The sequence below is a fragment of the Centroberyx affinis genome, unplaced genomic scaffold (assembly GCF_046629955.1).
Source record: "Centroberyx affinis isolate AG114_WGS23_722 - 3 ecotype Tasmania unplaced genomic scaffold, CSIRO-AGI_Caff_v1 ptg002325l_1, whole genome shotgun sequence".
Classification (NCBI taxonomy): Eukaryota; Metazoa; Chordata; class Actinopteri; order Beryciformes; family Berycidae; genus Centroberyx; species Centroberyx affinis.
Window position 1 is genome coordinate 43,108 of NW_027280593.1, and position 13,096 is coordinate 56,203.

Consider the following 13,096-nt stretch of genomic DNA (forward strand, 5'->3'; position numbering starts at 1 on the left):
ATTCAGAACGGGTCAGGTAAGTAAGAAAGTAAGAAAGTAAGTAGGTATGTAAGTAGGTAAGACAAAGAGAAAGAGTTACAAATTGCTTTACAAAAGGAAATAAAACAAAAAGCAAGTTAAAAACAGAAAACTAAAACAGATAAAGGGGTCAAAAGATCACACGACATGAAGTGCAGACAAGTAGTGAAACACAAATATAAAATAATAAAATTTCAATTTATAAAATGCCCATTTAAATAAAAAGGTTTGAAAAAGTGATTTCCCTAGGCAATTATTTCCTGTGATAACTTCTGTCCTGTTATAACTAACCCTGTATCATTCTAAGCGGCAAATGTCCACCTCCACCCAAGTATAGGCTAAAACAGGGCCTTAAAAGTATTTGACTCGAGGTCTGTATTACAACCTCAGAAATGGACATTCTTTGATTCAAACACTGTGCAGAGGGAACTGTACTCTACAAAAAAACAGGAGGAAACTAGAAGGGCACTTGGAAAGCGCAGACCTCCGCCAAGGTTCGTGCCATTATTGCTTGTTCGTGAGTCGGATCCGGATCCGCTCCAAAATTGTATGTGTTCTTCCTTGGCCCATGCTACACCCTTCCACGAAGTTTCATGAAAATCGGGCCAGTAGTTTTTCCGTAATCCTGCTAACAGACAAATGGCACCGAAAACATAACCTCCTTGGCGGAGGTAAAAAAAATAGTAATCTTCCATCAGAAATACATGGGAGAAAACCAGAAAAACAACAGTGTTCATCCATAAGTTCTGCTCTCTTAGAGTCCTGCATATAGCTATAGATAGAGAAACTTCATTCAAAACATTCCCAAAGCACTCACACACATCACAAACTACTAAGATACTGTTACTGTACATGCAGGAGCTGTTACCACATCATACTTTTACTATACTGCCACCAATCTATTGCTATACTAGACTACTGCTGCCATCCTACAAAACACACTGTATGCTGGCAGAGGTTGCATATTGCACTCCAGTAATCAAGTCAAGTCAAGTTTATTTATATAGCACTTTAATCACAAGCATGTCTCAAAGGGCTTGTTACATACCACATCATATACGTCATATACCATTACATCACTATATACCATACTAGATCATGTACATATACATACTACATATACAGCATATACATATACTACATTATGTACCATTCTATATTAAACACACTCTCACATTCATGCCTATAGGCAATTTTTAGAGTCTCCAGTTCACCTGACCTGCATGTCTTTGAACTAAGTAATTAGTCCAGAGCAGTAACATGCAAGCACCCACCTCTGCAGCTCAGGGATTAGAATGAGGGTGCTTAGTTGGTGTGTGTGGGGCTGGGGGTGGTGGGGGCATTGGGTGGTACCCAGCTTATCCAATTTAAAGGGGAAGACTTTACTCTGTGGGAGCTGAAATGATATCTGGATTTCACAAAACAGTGAAGACTTAAAGTAGGTGTGTATTTTGTATTTTGACACATGTAGGATATTAATATACAGATGTAGTTCTTTGGGCTACTTTGGTCCTACTGCATAGCATTCAAATGAGAATTGGCAGACAAAGAACTGAGAGCACTGTCTAGTTTTTTATCGAACACCAGGTCACAGACTAGCTGGAGGAAACCAGACTATCTATTTGTGCACCAGTCAACCACAAATCACTTATAAAGGTTTAAAGTTCAGATCCATGGTGATTCAATATTTCCCAGTACTGTATCACTGTGTCTTTATGTCTGTGCTGCACTGACACGCTCTGTACTTTGGGTGATATAAAGGATGGGGTTGCCATGGTGACCGGTAATGGAAGCGGGAATTAAAAGGCATAATCCGATCCCAGCAGGATATTATGCTGGTGCGGCCCGGCTAAAAGACGCCAGGAGGAGGAGGAGGGACACCAGAGACAGGCTCAGCGTCCCGCCACCCATCGGTGACTTCATGATGAGGTTAATTCACTGCAGTGCCGCCCCGACCAGGCCAGCTAGGCTTAACGTTTCACAGCGCGACCATCCTCCTGACTGCAGTCCGAGCTTCAAAAAAGGGCTTTTCACATACCCATTCTTAGCCTAGAGTCCACCGCTTTTCAAGTGCACCCACTCAGCCAGGCCTACAATCTGTTAATTCCTTAAAGAGCAGCTAGCTAAGCCTGGGTTGAAGTCAGACTTGTCCAATTTTAGAAAATACCACTGTGAAACATTAGTAAACCCTGTAGCTAAGAGTCCAGTTAGCATTGGGTTACAAAGGTTAGAAAACTGAGTCAGCATTGGGTTAAGCACAGTCTGAACAAACCTGCTTGAGTTTAGGTATCAAAACACAAAGTTTCCATATCTAAATCAAGTAATGTCTGCGTTTAATGTGTGGCGATGTTGTACCGCTTCAATGAAGCTTTGTAAGATGACACAAATGAGTCAGTACTGTAAAGCAGCACACTGACATTTTGAAGTTAATTAGTTAGCAATTTGTCTTCAACAGACACCAACCACACCCCTTTGGCTGAAATGAGAAATGCTAACAAATGTTATCTTTTATGGAAACAGAGGGACAAATTAAGATTTTTTTCCCTCCACATCATGCGAGTTAAGTGCTTGATGAAGTGCTTGATGAAAAAAAACACATTTGTAATTCCAAATGTCAGAGCTGTGTGTGTGTGTGTGTGTGGGAGGGGTGAGAGGGGGTGTTCTGTGTTCCCCAGTAAAACAAACTTCACGATCCTTAATTTTTTTTCCTAATCACTCCAACAAAAACAAAAGTTGTTTTGGCAACAGACTTCGAAACTTGACATCACAGCTCTGTCTAATCCCACGACAGGTAAAAGCTCGTCCCTCTCTAGGGAAACAGAGAGAGTGATAGGAAACCAAACCCCTAGCTCCTCCTAACTCCTGAAATCCTTCCTGTGCAGGGGGAAAAAAAAAGACTGTGGAGGATAGCAACCACAACATTTCCGCACCGAAACATGACATTAGTGAGAAATGGGGCTTGCCAGGAATAGTTTGCCACTCCAAATGAAAACTCAAAGAATGCGTACAAGGGAAGAATAGATGGATATTTATTGCCCTGATATTAAAATGTCATCAACCTGTTACTTTCCCTTGAGTATTTAAGTCAGTGGGTCTCTAGGAAGAATGCTGTTTGTTGAGTTGCCATGGATGGGGGAGAACCCACTTCTGAGGTCTTAACTGTTGTTTAACAAGCACAAGGATGGAAAGAGACGCTGTAACCACAGGCCTCATCAGCTCAACCTAACAGTTATCTGACATCTAATTACTGAACTGAACCCAACTGCAGTCAAGTTTATTTTTAAAGAAAACAGGCTTGTCAGTAAGTGCTTTACACGGCAACAAAAGGACATAAATACAGATAAATATGAGAAAACAAATGCATCACAAGTTTTTAAGACATGAAGCCAGAGCTTGCAAAAACAAGACACACGCCCAGGCCACAGCACACGCCTGGATTTTATAATCCGCACGCCAAGTTCATGGAGGGTGACACATCTTCATCTACTTTGACGTCTTTATCTAATAATGCTGTGGATATGTACCGATGTTCGGCTGATCCCAGAGCTTGTGAGGCTTTGGAAACGTGCGTTCCAAACAAGCGAGGCTGGCCAACTCCCTGTGGCACGCTGATAACGGCTTTACTGCTTCCTGCAGGTCAAGGGTCGGGAAGCAGACCACCCCATCATTATTAGGGGTGGAGAGGGGAGGGGAGGGTTAGGCAACAGGAGGTGTCAGCGAGGGATCATCTGTAGCTGTCAACATGGGGGGGGGGGGGGGGGGGGAACTGAGACCCTTTCCTCCCCTCATAGGCAAATACTGCATGTGCACTCGCAAATACACGCTTAAAAAAGGATGTCATGTTCAACAGAGGGCTTTTAGGTGACGTAACACAACCTCTGGCGGCCATATTGGAGGTCCTCAGCTCTTCGGCAGCAGTGGCTTTGAACAGCTGTTTGGGTTTGTAAACGTACCACCTAGTCATCTCAACAGAACTGAACACACACTGTTAATTTCTATGCTGTTTTTGACTGGAAACTGATCATTTTGCTACTCATATCTGATTGATTTTGTATTTAGATAATGTTGCTTGTTAGCTAGCTAACCATAGTATCTGGGCTGCTAACCATCTTGTTGTAAACACATCTGCTTTGTGCACTAGCCAACATATCTATTAGAAGCTAGCGTTACTAATGGCTAGTAGTCGCATGTTTTCATTAACATTGGTTGCTTTGATAAATTAGCTTAATGGCTAGTTAGCCAGCTAACAATGCTAAAAAACATGTGTTTGGGGTAACTGACCTGACTCTTCTCAAGATGCTCTACATTGGAGTAGAGATAGGACCAACGATGAGTCAGTTTACAGTGTCAAATTAAATTTAGGGTGTGATCACACCTACAGTTTGTTTTCTTTAGCCTGAACCATAGTTGCAAAGTAAAGTCTCTTGCATTTTTATATGGTTCACTTGGGTCACACTGCCCAATTACAAGTGAACCAGGGCTTGTAAACAAAAGTCACATGGAATGTATGTGCTGTCCTTAACTGGGCACATCAGTGTGCTGAGGATGACACATCCTTTTTAGGAGTACACACACACACACACACACACACACACACACACACACGCACAACCTAATATGATAGGTGTTGATTAAATTTGTCTGGAGGATCAACTAGTGCAACAAATAAACTGTACACAGTTATCTGGTGCCACTAACTTAGGACTGCCAAGGTAATGACAGGCCAAGCATCTCATATAACGGCAATAGATCCTAAACACACACACACACACACACACACACACACACTACTGTTATCACCTATGCAAATAGTGTATGGTTATGTAAAGTATGGTTATGTTTAGTCTACTGTCATACAGTTTCATTCTGTCATGCAATATATGCAAGATCCTGTTGCGTTGGCACTGTACTTAGTGTGTCAGACCTGTACTGTGTAACTATCGTAAAACGTCAGCACCAATTAAACTGGTCAAATTCCCTGTGCACCTGTTGTACTTGGTGATTAATGACATTTAGGCTTAGGAATCTGTTTCAAAACCCACAGTATAAAATGCCTGGCCAGCAATCCAAAAACACAGCTGTTTATCTTAATTTATGAAAAAGTGACATTTTGAAGATTCAAAAGTGGTAAGTTGATCTGGGTGCTTTCTACTATGGTTAGACAGATATATTTGTTTGCCAATATTGGTTATTTATGAAATATCACATATCGGCCAGTCATGTCACCCAAAGTATATGAGTGCATGGCGTTTCCTCAGAAAATCCTCTGCAGTGCCCCTATCGCAGTGTCAAGCCTGGGCTCCAGTGTCACTCAACCATGTGGTGTTGACACAGGAGTCCCATCTCTGTGTCAACTGCGGGCCACTGGCTGAGACAGCGAGACAAAAGCTCGCCCCGAAAATGTGGAGGGGGGGGGGGGTACCAAAAAGCCAGCCGCCATCTGCAGCTTTCAAGGCAACAAGATAGGAGATAATAGGTTAGGTAAACACGCCGGCGGAGGTCGAGTGGAACTCCACTTGGATCCGCGGTTAACCATTTGCATCTCCGTCCAGCCGAACAGACGAGCCATTTAATGCAATAATGTTTAACACAGATAGGTCCCATGGTGGATATTCACACCTGATGGAAATTCAAACTGCTAGCGCCTCATGAATATGCAGATTCAGACAGCTGCTGTGTGATACCAGCAGGTGGGGAGGGTTCATTTGTATATGCTGCCTTCAGCGCCATTTAATCCAAGACTATATTTTAGGCAAGAGACTGTCTGACACAGCAGGGTGTCTGACAACCTCTGTGTACAGAAATTTGTGAGAACTTGATAACAATAGTGAAAGACTGTCGTATTGTGAAACCGACTGCACACGGATAACATTTCCTGAAAGTAAAACATGAACGAATGATGCAGGCACCCCACGGGCCAATCAGTAACAAGAACTTCATCAAAATTTCATCAAAATTGGAGTGGTGGTGCAGCATTTTTTGACTTTCAAGGTTTTGAACTTGAATTATAGTGCCCCCATCAGGCAAATCAGTGTAATGTTCTTAAATGCCAGAACAAAGCGCCAAAATCTCCCAATTTTTGTCAAAATTACACCAATGATGTCAGAGTTTCAATTTTTGATGTTTAATTATAGCACCGCATTTGGTCAATTAGTGTAATTTGTAAGGATAGCTGGATTTGTCTAGCAAGTTACATGTCAATTGCACTTATGGTTTCGGGGTTGGTGCCTTTCAATGTTAAAAATTTTGACCTATAATTACAGCGCCCCCATCAGTCCAATCAGTGTAACGTTTTAAAACACCAGCGCACAGTACCAAATTGGTTCATCCCTCCATGTTTTGTCAAAAGTTTGAGTTAAAAATATGATCTTTAATTATAGCGCCCCCAATTCGGCCCATCAGTGTAATGTTTTTAAATGCTGGAAGACCGTGCGAAGATGCATCATCCTTCTTAAGTTTCGTCCAAATCAGGCCGGTGGTGTCAGAGATATTAAGTAGTAAATGCAGCGACAGCCTCCTGACATAAATAACAAGGTGGCAGCTCGCTAAGCAAACAGTGCTATTTGCGACTGTCTGAGTTCTATTTACAACGTTCTGGTGATGGAAGTTAAGTTACATCCACATCCTATTTGTAGTGCCGCTTCCACATTTAGATGAGGTGTCGACCTCATCCGCTGTAGCCGAGTCCTTAACTGGTCAGATCTGTACAGTGAGGAAAACGGCGATATCAAGGTGAGCTGTTGTTTATAATATTTATGAGACTTGAATGAAAATTGAAACAGGGAGGGAGAAAATGAGATAAGAAAGAAAAAATTAGGAGAGAGAAGTGCAGCAGAAAGACAAAGAGCGACAGAGTGAACAACATACTTGTAAGGGTGTGGTGTACATGTAAGCTACTCTATAATTACACCCAATATATTCTGCATGGCCAGCTCGTTTCCTCAGCACAATCTGACAACATAAAGTGGGGGGGGAGCAGCCTCTATTCCATGTCCTAAACATGTCCACATGTGCTGCGCGTGGCTCTGCAGTTGCAGGCTTCCTGCATTGGTGCAGATGCGTCTGGCAGAAATGTGCTGACTCCTCAGAGGTCATGATATAGATAACTGAGGTCTTCCAGCAATGCTGCGGTCAGTTGGAGTCTATTTTGAGGCAAGCTCTGTTTAAGTGTAGGCTATGCTTAGTATCGCCTTGGAACGGAATACCCTTCTGTCTAGAAAGACGGTCATGACAGCTACAGACTGAAAACTCCACTGGGTCTCATTCAGACTGCTGTGTCGTACGGTTCTCACCATGTCAAGGACTAGAGGAAATTTATTGAATAATATCTGATAATTGGAGTCCTACTGTAGGGACTTGGAACTCACACTCCTTCCTTTTGGGTGCTTGTAAGATTAGAAATCTAGGACAAGCTAAATGTGCAACATTGCACTTGTCACTCTGGATAAGAGCATCAGCTAAATGCTTAAAATATACTGTAGGTACAGAGATCAAAGTGCTGAAGTTATCCAGCTCTCTACTAGTTTGTCTGTTTCACACAAACCACTAAGGCTGGGTGTTGGCAAGGACCTCACGATACGATACGTATCACAATACATGGGTCACGATACGATTGTATCACGATACATTGCGATACGATACATATTGCGATACATAATTTACTGAAAATTTAAAAATAGAGCTGAAAATACAACTTGCTGTGTACCACCTGGGTAGTCTAATATGTACATCACATTATTATATTGATAACTCAGCAGACAAATTGAGTCAAAACTATTTAATTCAAAGGGATTTGAGGGAAATTTATGGACATTTTAAATCTGTTTAAAACATGAATATTTTTTTTTAATGTATTGATACGAGGGGCTGGAAAATCGATACAGTATCATGGAAAAAAATATTGCAATACTCAGCTGTATCGATTTTTTTGCACAGCCCTACAAACCACACAGATCATTATAACATTGTGGTGCTTCCACATTATGGCAACACAGGTACTGCAAGGGTCTGGTGCACCACAACATTACAGTGGCATTGAAACATTGGGCAACACCATTGGCAACATGACAGAATCAAATTGGCTAGCAGCCTGTGCGCACTCCATATGGTATCATAAAAGACAAAGTGATGTGAGGTCAGTTATGCTACACTGTAATCAGCCAAGTCTATTCAAAGCCGAGCTCTGGTGAGATCCAGCTCCCTTGTTGGAGACACACACTCCTCCTTCAACTAGCGCTCCAGGCAAAGTAGGTGCTATTCATAGCTTCCGTCTGGATAGCTCGGCTAGCACTTTAACACTTTGGCGAACAGTTAAAAAGCCATGTGGCGTGTGCAGAAAAACAATACAGCACAATGCTAGCTTTCTTCAGGCAATTTATTAAAAAAGATTGTGGATCCGAGCAGGATGGAAACAACGCAGCCTGCAGCCGACGCTAAACGCTCCAGCCAAAACACAAGAAAGTAACTCCAGACTCCCTGGAGGTTGTGACAGAGAGGATAATACAAATGACAAAAATACATTTTTATTGCCAATATGGACAACTCTATATCCAATTTATTCAAGGAGAGTCAAAGTGTTTTCAAGAATGGCCTCGTTCTGCCTAGATGATCCGCTGAACGCTTTAGGGAATCTAAGCAGTTAGATACTAAAACGATTCAGTGTTTCATGTTTCCTCAGTCCAGGCTGATTTCTTTTCGCTGTTTTTCAAGGGTGTTGGTGGCAAAAACAATTTCCCTCATGGCATCAGCAGGTATTCAACTGAAAGTGTTCAACTCTAAGTAGCTGGCAGTGTTGCAGTTAAAGCATGGCGGTAAAGAACAAAACCAGACAAATAATTATAACAATACTGGGAGGAAATGAGACGATAACCCCCGAGAACAAACACACACTGATATACACACTCACATACAGACACACACACACATGAGCATGGGTGAGTAGCTGACTCCTGACAGACAGACTGGCTTGGCTCAGTGGATGGGAACAAAGCTCGGGGTCTGGAAAGGCTTTGGACCCGTCGGGGCTTTTGTGTTTGCAGGGTGCTGCCATGGGTGACAAACACACATCTGAACGCCCCGAATCTGTGCTCCTACTGCTGCTCAGCCACTCCGCTGACAGTCCCGCACCGGTGTCTTTCCATCCAAATAAACAAGCATTTCACTCTTATCTTTGTAAAGAAAGGATTTCCCATGTTTTTGTACTAAGACCTGAGGGCTGTTGGGTGTAAATTCTGACAAAAACCTGGAAAATCTGCCCACATTTGAAGAAAAAATGAAGATGCTTTTCCTTTATTCAGCACTCACGATGACCATGCTTGGGCTATTCAGCCAGATATCATGCTGATGAAAGCTGTTCAGCTGCAACCTGTTCATTGTGGCTGCTTTTTAAAGACACAGCTCATTCATCGGGAGTGAGAGCTATATTTCCATAGTTTAAGCATTTTTCACTCATCCTTTGGTTCTTGACTTGCGCACTTCCAGCCTCTATTTGCGCTGTAAACCCCCACAGCTATTGTCAGCTGCTGTTTCCTGTCAGCTGAGCCAAGGCCTGGTCTTGTCATTAAGTAATTGCACATATCTGGGCTACTTTCATTGTTCAGCTCATCTTAACAAGCTTTTCTACCATGGTTAACTGCTTCTGCGGTTGGCTCATAAACTACAACCTCGGGCTTAGACTTAGCCACCTAAACCAGTTGCTGCATGCTTCCACATCCTTACATTAAGTACACGTGTAACTTAAGCCTTAAGAGGTTTAGTCTCATAGACTCATTTCATTTTCGTCATTATTATGGCCTCCAGCTGAGCAGCAAGATCAACAAGTTGTTCCGGAAAAAGAAGAGTGGGACTTTGAGCTTGATGTTATGTGGTGGTTGACTGTGTAGGCTTCTACATGATATTCAGTGGTTAATGAGCATGCTAGAGTTATTCTGGTTGTTAAGTTGTTATGAAAGATGTCCATGATCTAAGCCACTCCCTTTCACTTTGATCCAAACAGCTCGTCTGTCAACATCTTGAAAATAAATGATGCCTGCTTTATGCTCATTGTGCTGCAGTAATCACCCAGCAGGCTGGTTCAACAAGAACCCAGCTCCACCACAGCCCTTCCCCTCAAGGTACACCTACCATTAATAACTGCTGTGACCTGCTGCGCTGTGCAAATAACCCGACTACAGTTCAAACTACAATATATTGTAGTCAGGAAGGTGTGCTGTGTAACTCACCCATACTACAGATATGTAAACACACACTGTGGCCACAAACGCATGTCGAGAGCGAATGTTCTGAGCTTTGTGTACCTTCGTGGAAGTTTGAAAGAACAGGTGCGGCCTCTGTTGAACTAAGCTGGGGGCTTAAACAGATTGCTCAATCCCAAATGGACCCCTAGCTCCTTAAACCAAGCCTGCTGAGGTTTAAGGAGGTATGAAAGATGTGGTCAGGCAGTAAGGCAACAGTTGTACCTTGGGCATGTTGACCTCTAGGATGAGCTGAATACTTTTGCACTGTATTTTCATTTCAGCCGGTTAGTTAACACACTCTCTCGTGCTCAGTAAGTTACAAACATACCCAAATGCCTAGGAGCTAGGGCTGATATGGACTTTCAAACAGCAGAGAGGAGTGGTTAGCGCTGTCACACCCAATTAGAGCTGGTGGTGCACGTGCACGGTGAGACTTGTCAACAGCCTTGTTAAACTATTTTTCCATTGGGAAGTGGTTAAAATATGCTGCGGCACATGAAAAAACACATGACACATCCTTTTTAAGAGGGTATAGGGTCATGTAAGCTGGTCAGGAGAGTTATTTATCCACCGGACAGTGGCTTTCACCAGTTTCCTGTCAGAGTGGCTGGTAAAGTAGACTAGCATACCCTCCAAAGAAGAAGTTCACCAGCAGTTTTCTGATGGCTGGTGGCAATTACCCATGCTGCACGATATTGACAAATAAACAGTATGCAGACACAGATTTGTCGATATTCTAGAACGGCCTTGTGGCTGCATTGCATACTGGTCTCTCTCCTGCTCCTGTGGGTGGAGAAATTGGTCTCTCTCCTCTTCTACCATGGATTTCTCCCTGTATGATTGTTGAACGTCTCTTGGTGCAAAATGGCGGATCTAGAAAGAAGCCCTCGCTCTTTGATTCTGAGGGACTGACACCAAAACCTGACGTTTACCGCTGATGTTTTAGATCGCTGGAACATTTTCTGCTATCAAACTCCATTGTAGATGCACTGGAAACATCTAATATCTCATCATATTGCCTATGTTTGGCCAGTTATCCACTGGATGAAGAAAAATCCACCACCAAACAACAAAATGGACCCAGAAATGCAAGGTACAACACCAATAGCGTATTTTTTTAACAAAGTGTTTTATAGCAGATTTGTCCTTTAACAGGGGAGACGGGGTCAGCATACTCAAGTCATACAGGCTCATCATCACATTGATGATGCACTTGTGTATACAAAAGCATGTGAGAGTGAGTATTAGGAACACTTGTGCAAATACGATTATGGAAAAAATGGGAAGCAAATATAGAGATATTTCACTGCTTTATCTCATTCTTCTGTTTTATTGTCTGTCAACTATTCATTTTTATATTACATGTTTGTGAAGCACTTTGTTGTTGAAAAGTGCTACATAAAGTGTCATTCTTATTATTAGTAATCATTTTCATCACTATCAAAAGGTCTAGAGTACACAGAGCCTGCTTTGGAAGAGAGAGAGAGAGAGAGAGAGAGAGAGAGAGAGAGAGAGAGAGAGAGAGAGAGAGAGAGAGAGAGAGAGAGAGAGAGAGAGAGAGAGAGAGAGAGAGAGAGACTGTGATTGCCCATGATGCCACTGTCACTGTGCCACCTCACCAGCTGGGTGGGAGCGGCCTTCTTCAACACAATGGCACACATTAAGTGTAAGGACTTAGTAGAAAAGAGGCCTAATTCTGTCTCCCTACTGAATAGAAAAGGTTTCTTTTCCTGCAGCCCTGCATCAGTGAGAGCCTGCCTGACTGAGCTGTCCTCTGCATGTCCAGACACAAAGACTACAGCTCAGTGTTACAGAGCTGCACTGAACGCTTCACTGTCCTTTCCTTGAAACCTGGCTGTCAGTGAAGCTCTTCTTTCATCGATCAGCCGTCACTCAGCAGGAGGCTGAGGGGATGAGAGGATGCCCAAGATCAGGCAACAGAGGCTGATTGTGTCTCTCTCTCTCACCCTCCCTCCCTCTCTCTCTCCCCTCTCTCTCTCTGATAGCTCAGCCGTTACAATAGATGATATCATCCATCTTTATGCCAAAAGGCTGCAGATAAACTGCCCAGGAGTGCAGCCATGCGCCCTGCGTCTGGCTCACGCACCTTGCACTGGGCGTTCTGCTGCGTCAGGACGAAATAAAGCATCGCAATAAAACAAACACACACACCCAACCAGCTTATGGAAACCGCAGATGGTGGAAAAGATGAAGTGCACGCAGAGCTAAAAAAATCTGATCTGAAAACACACGGCGGGATCAGAGCTGGAACTGGGTCACTGTGCTACAATGATTCATTTATAGATAGACTGAGTGCGACTGAGCTGCAGCAGCGGATCAACAGATGCTGCTGCTGCCATGCGTGTGGTTTGGTAGGCCAGCGGCACTGACAGGTGGGACACCGACACTCTCACTGCCGTGCAATCAGTGATGGCAAAGCAAGGTGAAAATTAAATCTCTTACCTCAGCGCCACACGGACTGAGCTTTCATCCTGTCCGGTCGTCATGACTCCTCCTCATCCAATAATCGATATGTAGGAAAATAAAAAATTGGGAGTTATCCTGGCAACAAAAAAAAAAAAGAGTGCGCACTCCCAGCTGGCGAGTGGAATGAGCAACTCACCTCGCCCTCAATTCCGCCATTTCAAAAAATATATATATTTATATCTTAATAGTATTTTAAGCATAGTATGCGGGTGTGTGGGGAGGAGAGGCAGCGCGCACAGTGTGACCGCATGTCCAGTCTAGCTCCGCTGCATCTTCTGCGCAGTTCCGCCGGCTGCAGCTGCTTCATGCAGGCTGCGAGGTGAGGCTGAAGGCTGAAGGCTGTGGAGCTGAAGGCT

At 43.3% G+C, this 13,096-nt stretch overlaps 1 protein-coding gene across 1 annotated transcript in view; it reads right to left on the reverse strand.

Moving 5' to 3' along the window:
- kif21a (kinesin family member 21A) overlaps positions 1 to 12,950 on the reverse strand; it is a gene marked incomplete at its 3' end in the record, with an annotated part of 55,852 nt that extends 42,902 nt beyond the window's left edge. The window contains exon 1 of the mRNA XM_071533131.1: positions 12,717 to 12,950. Coding sequence (XP_071389232.1) covers positions 12,717 to 12,760 — 44 coding nt within the window. The remainder of the gene's footprint in view (positions 1 to 12,716) is intronic.
- Positions 12,951 to 13,096: the final 146 nt, after the last annotated feature.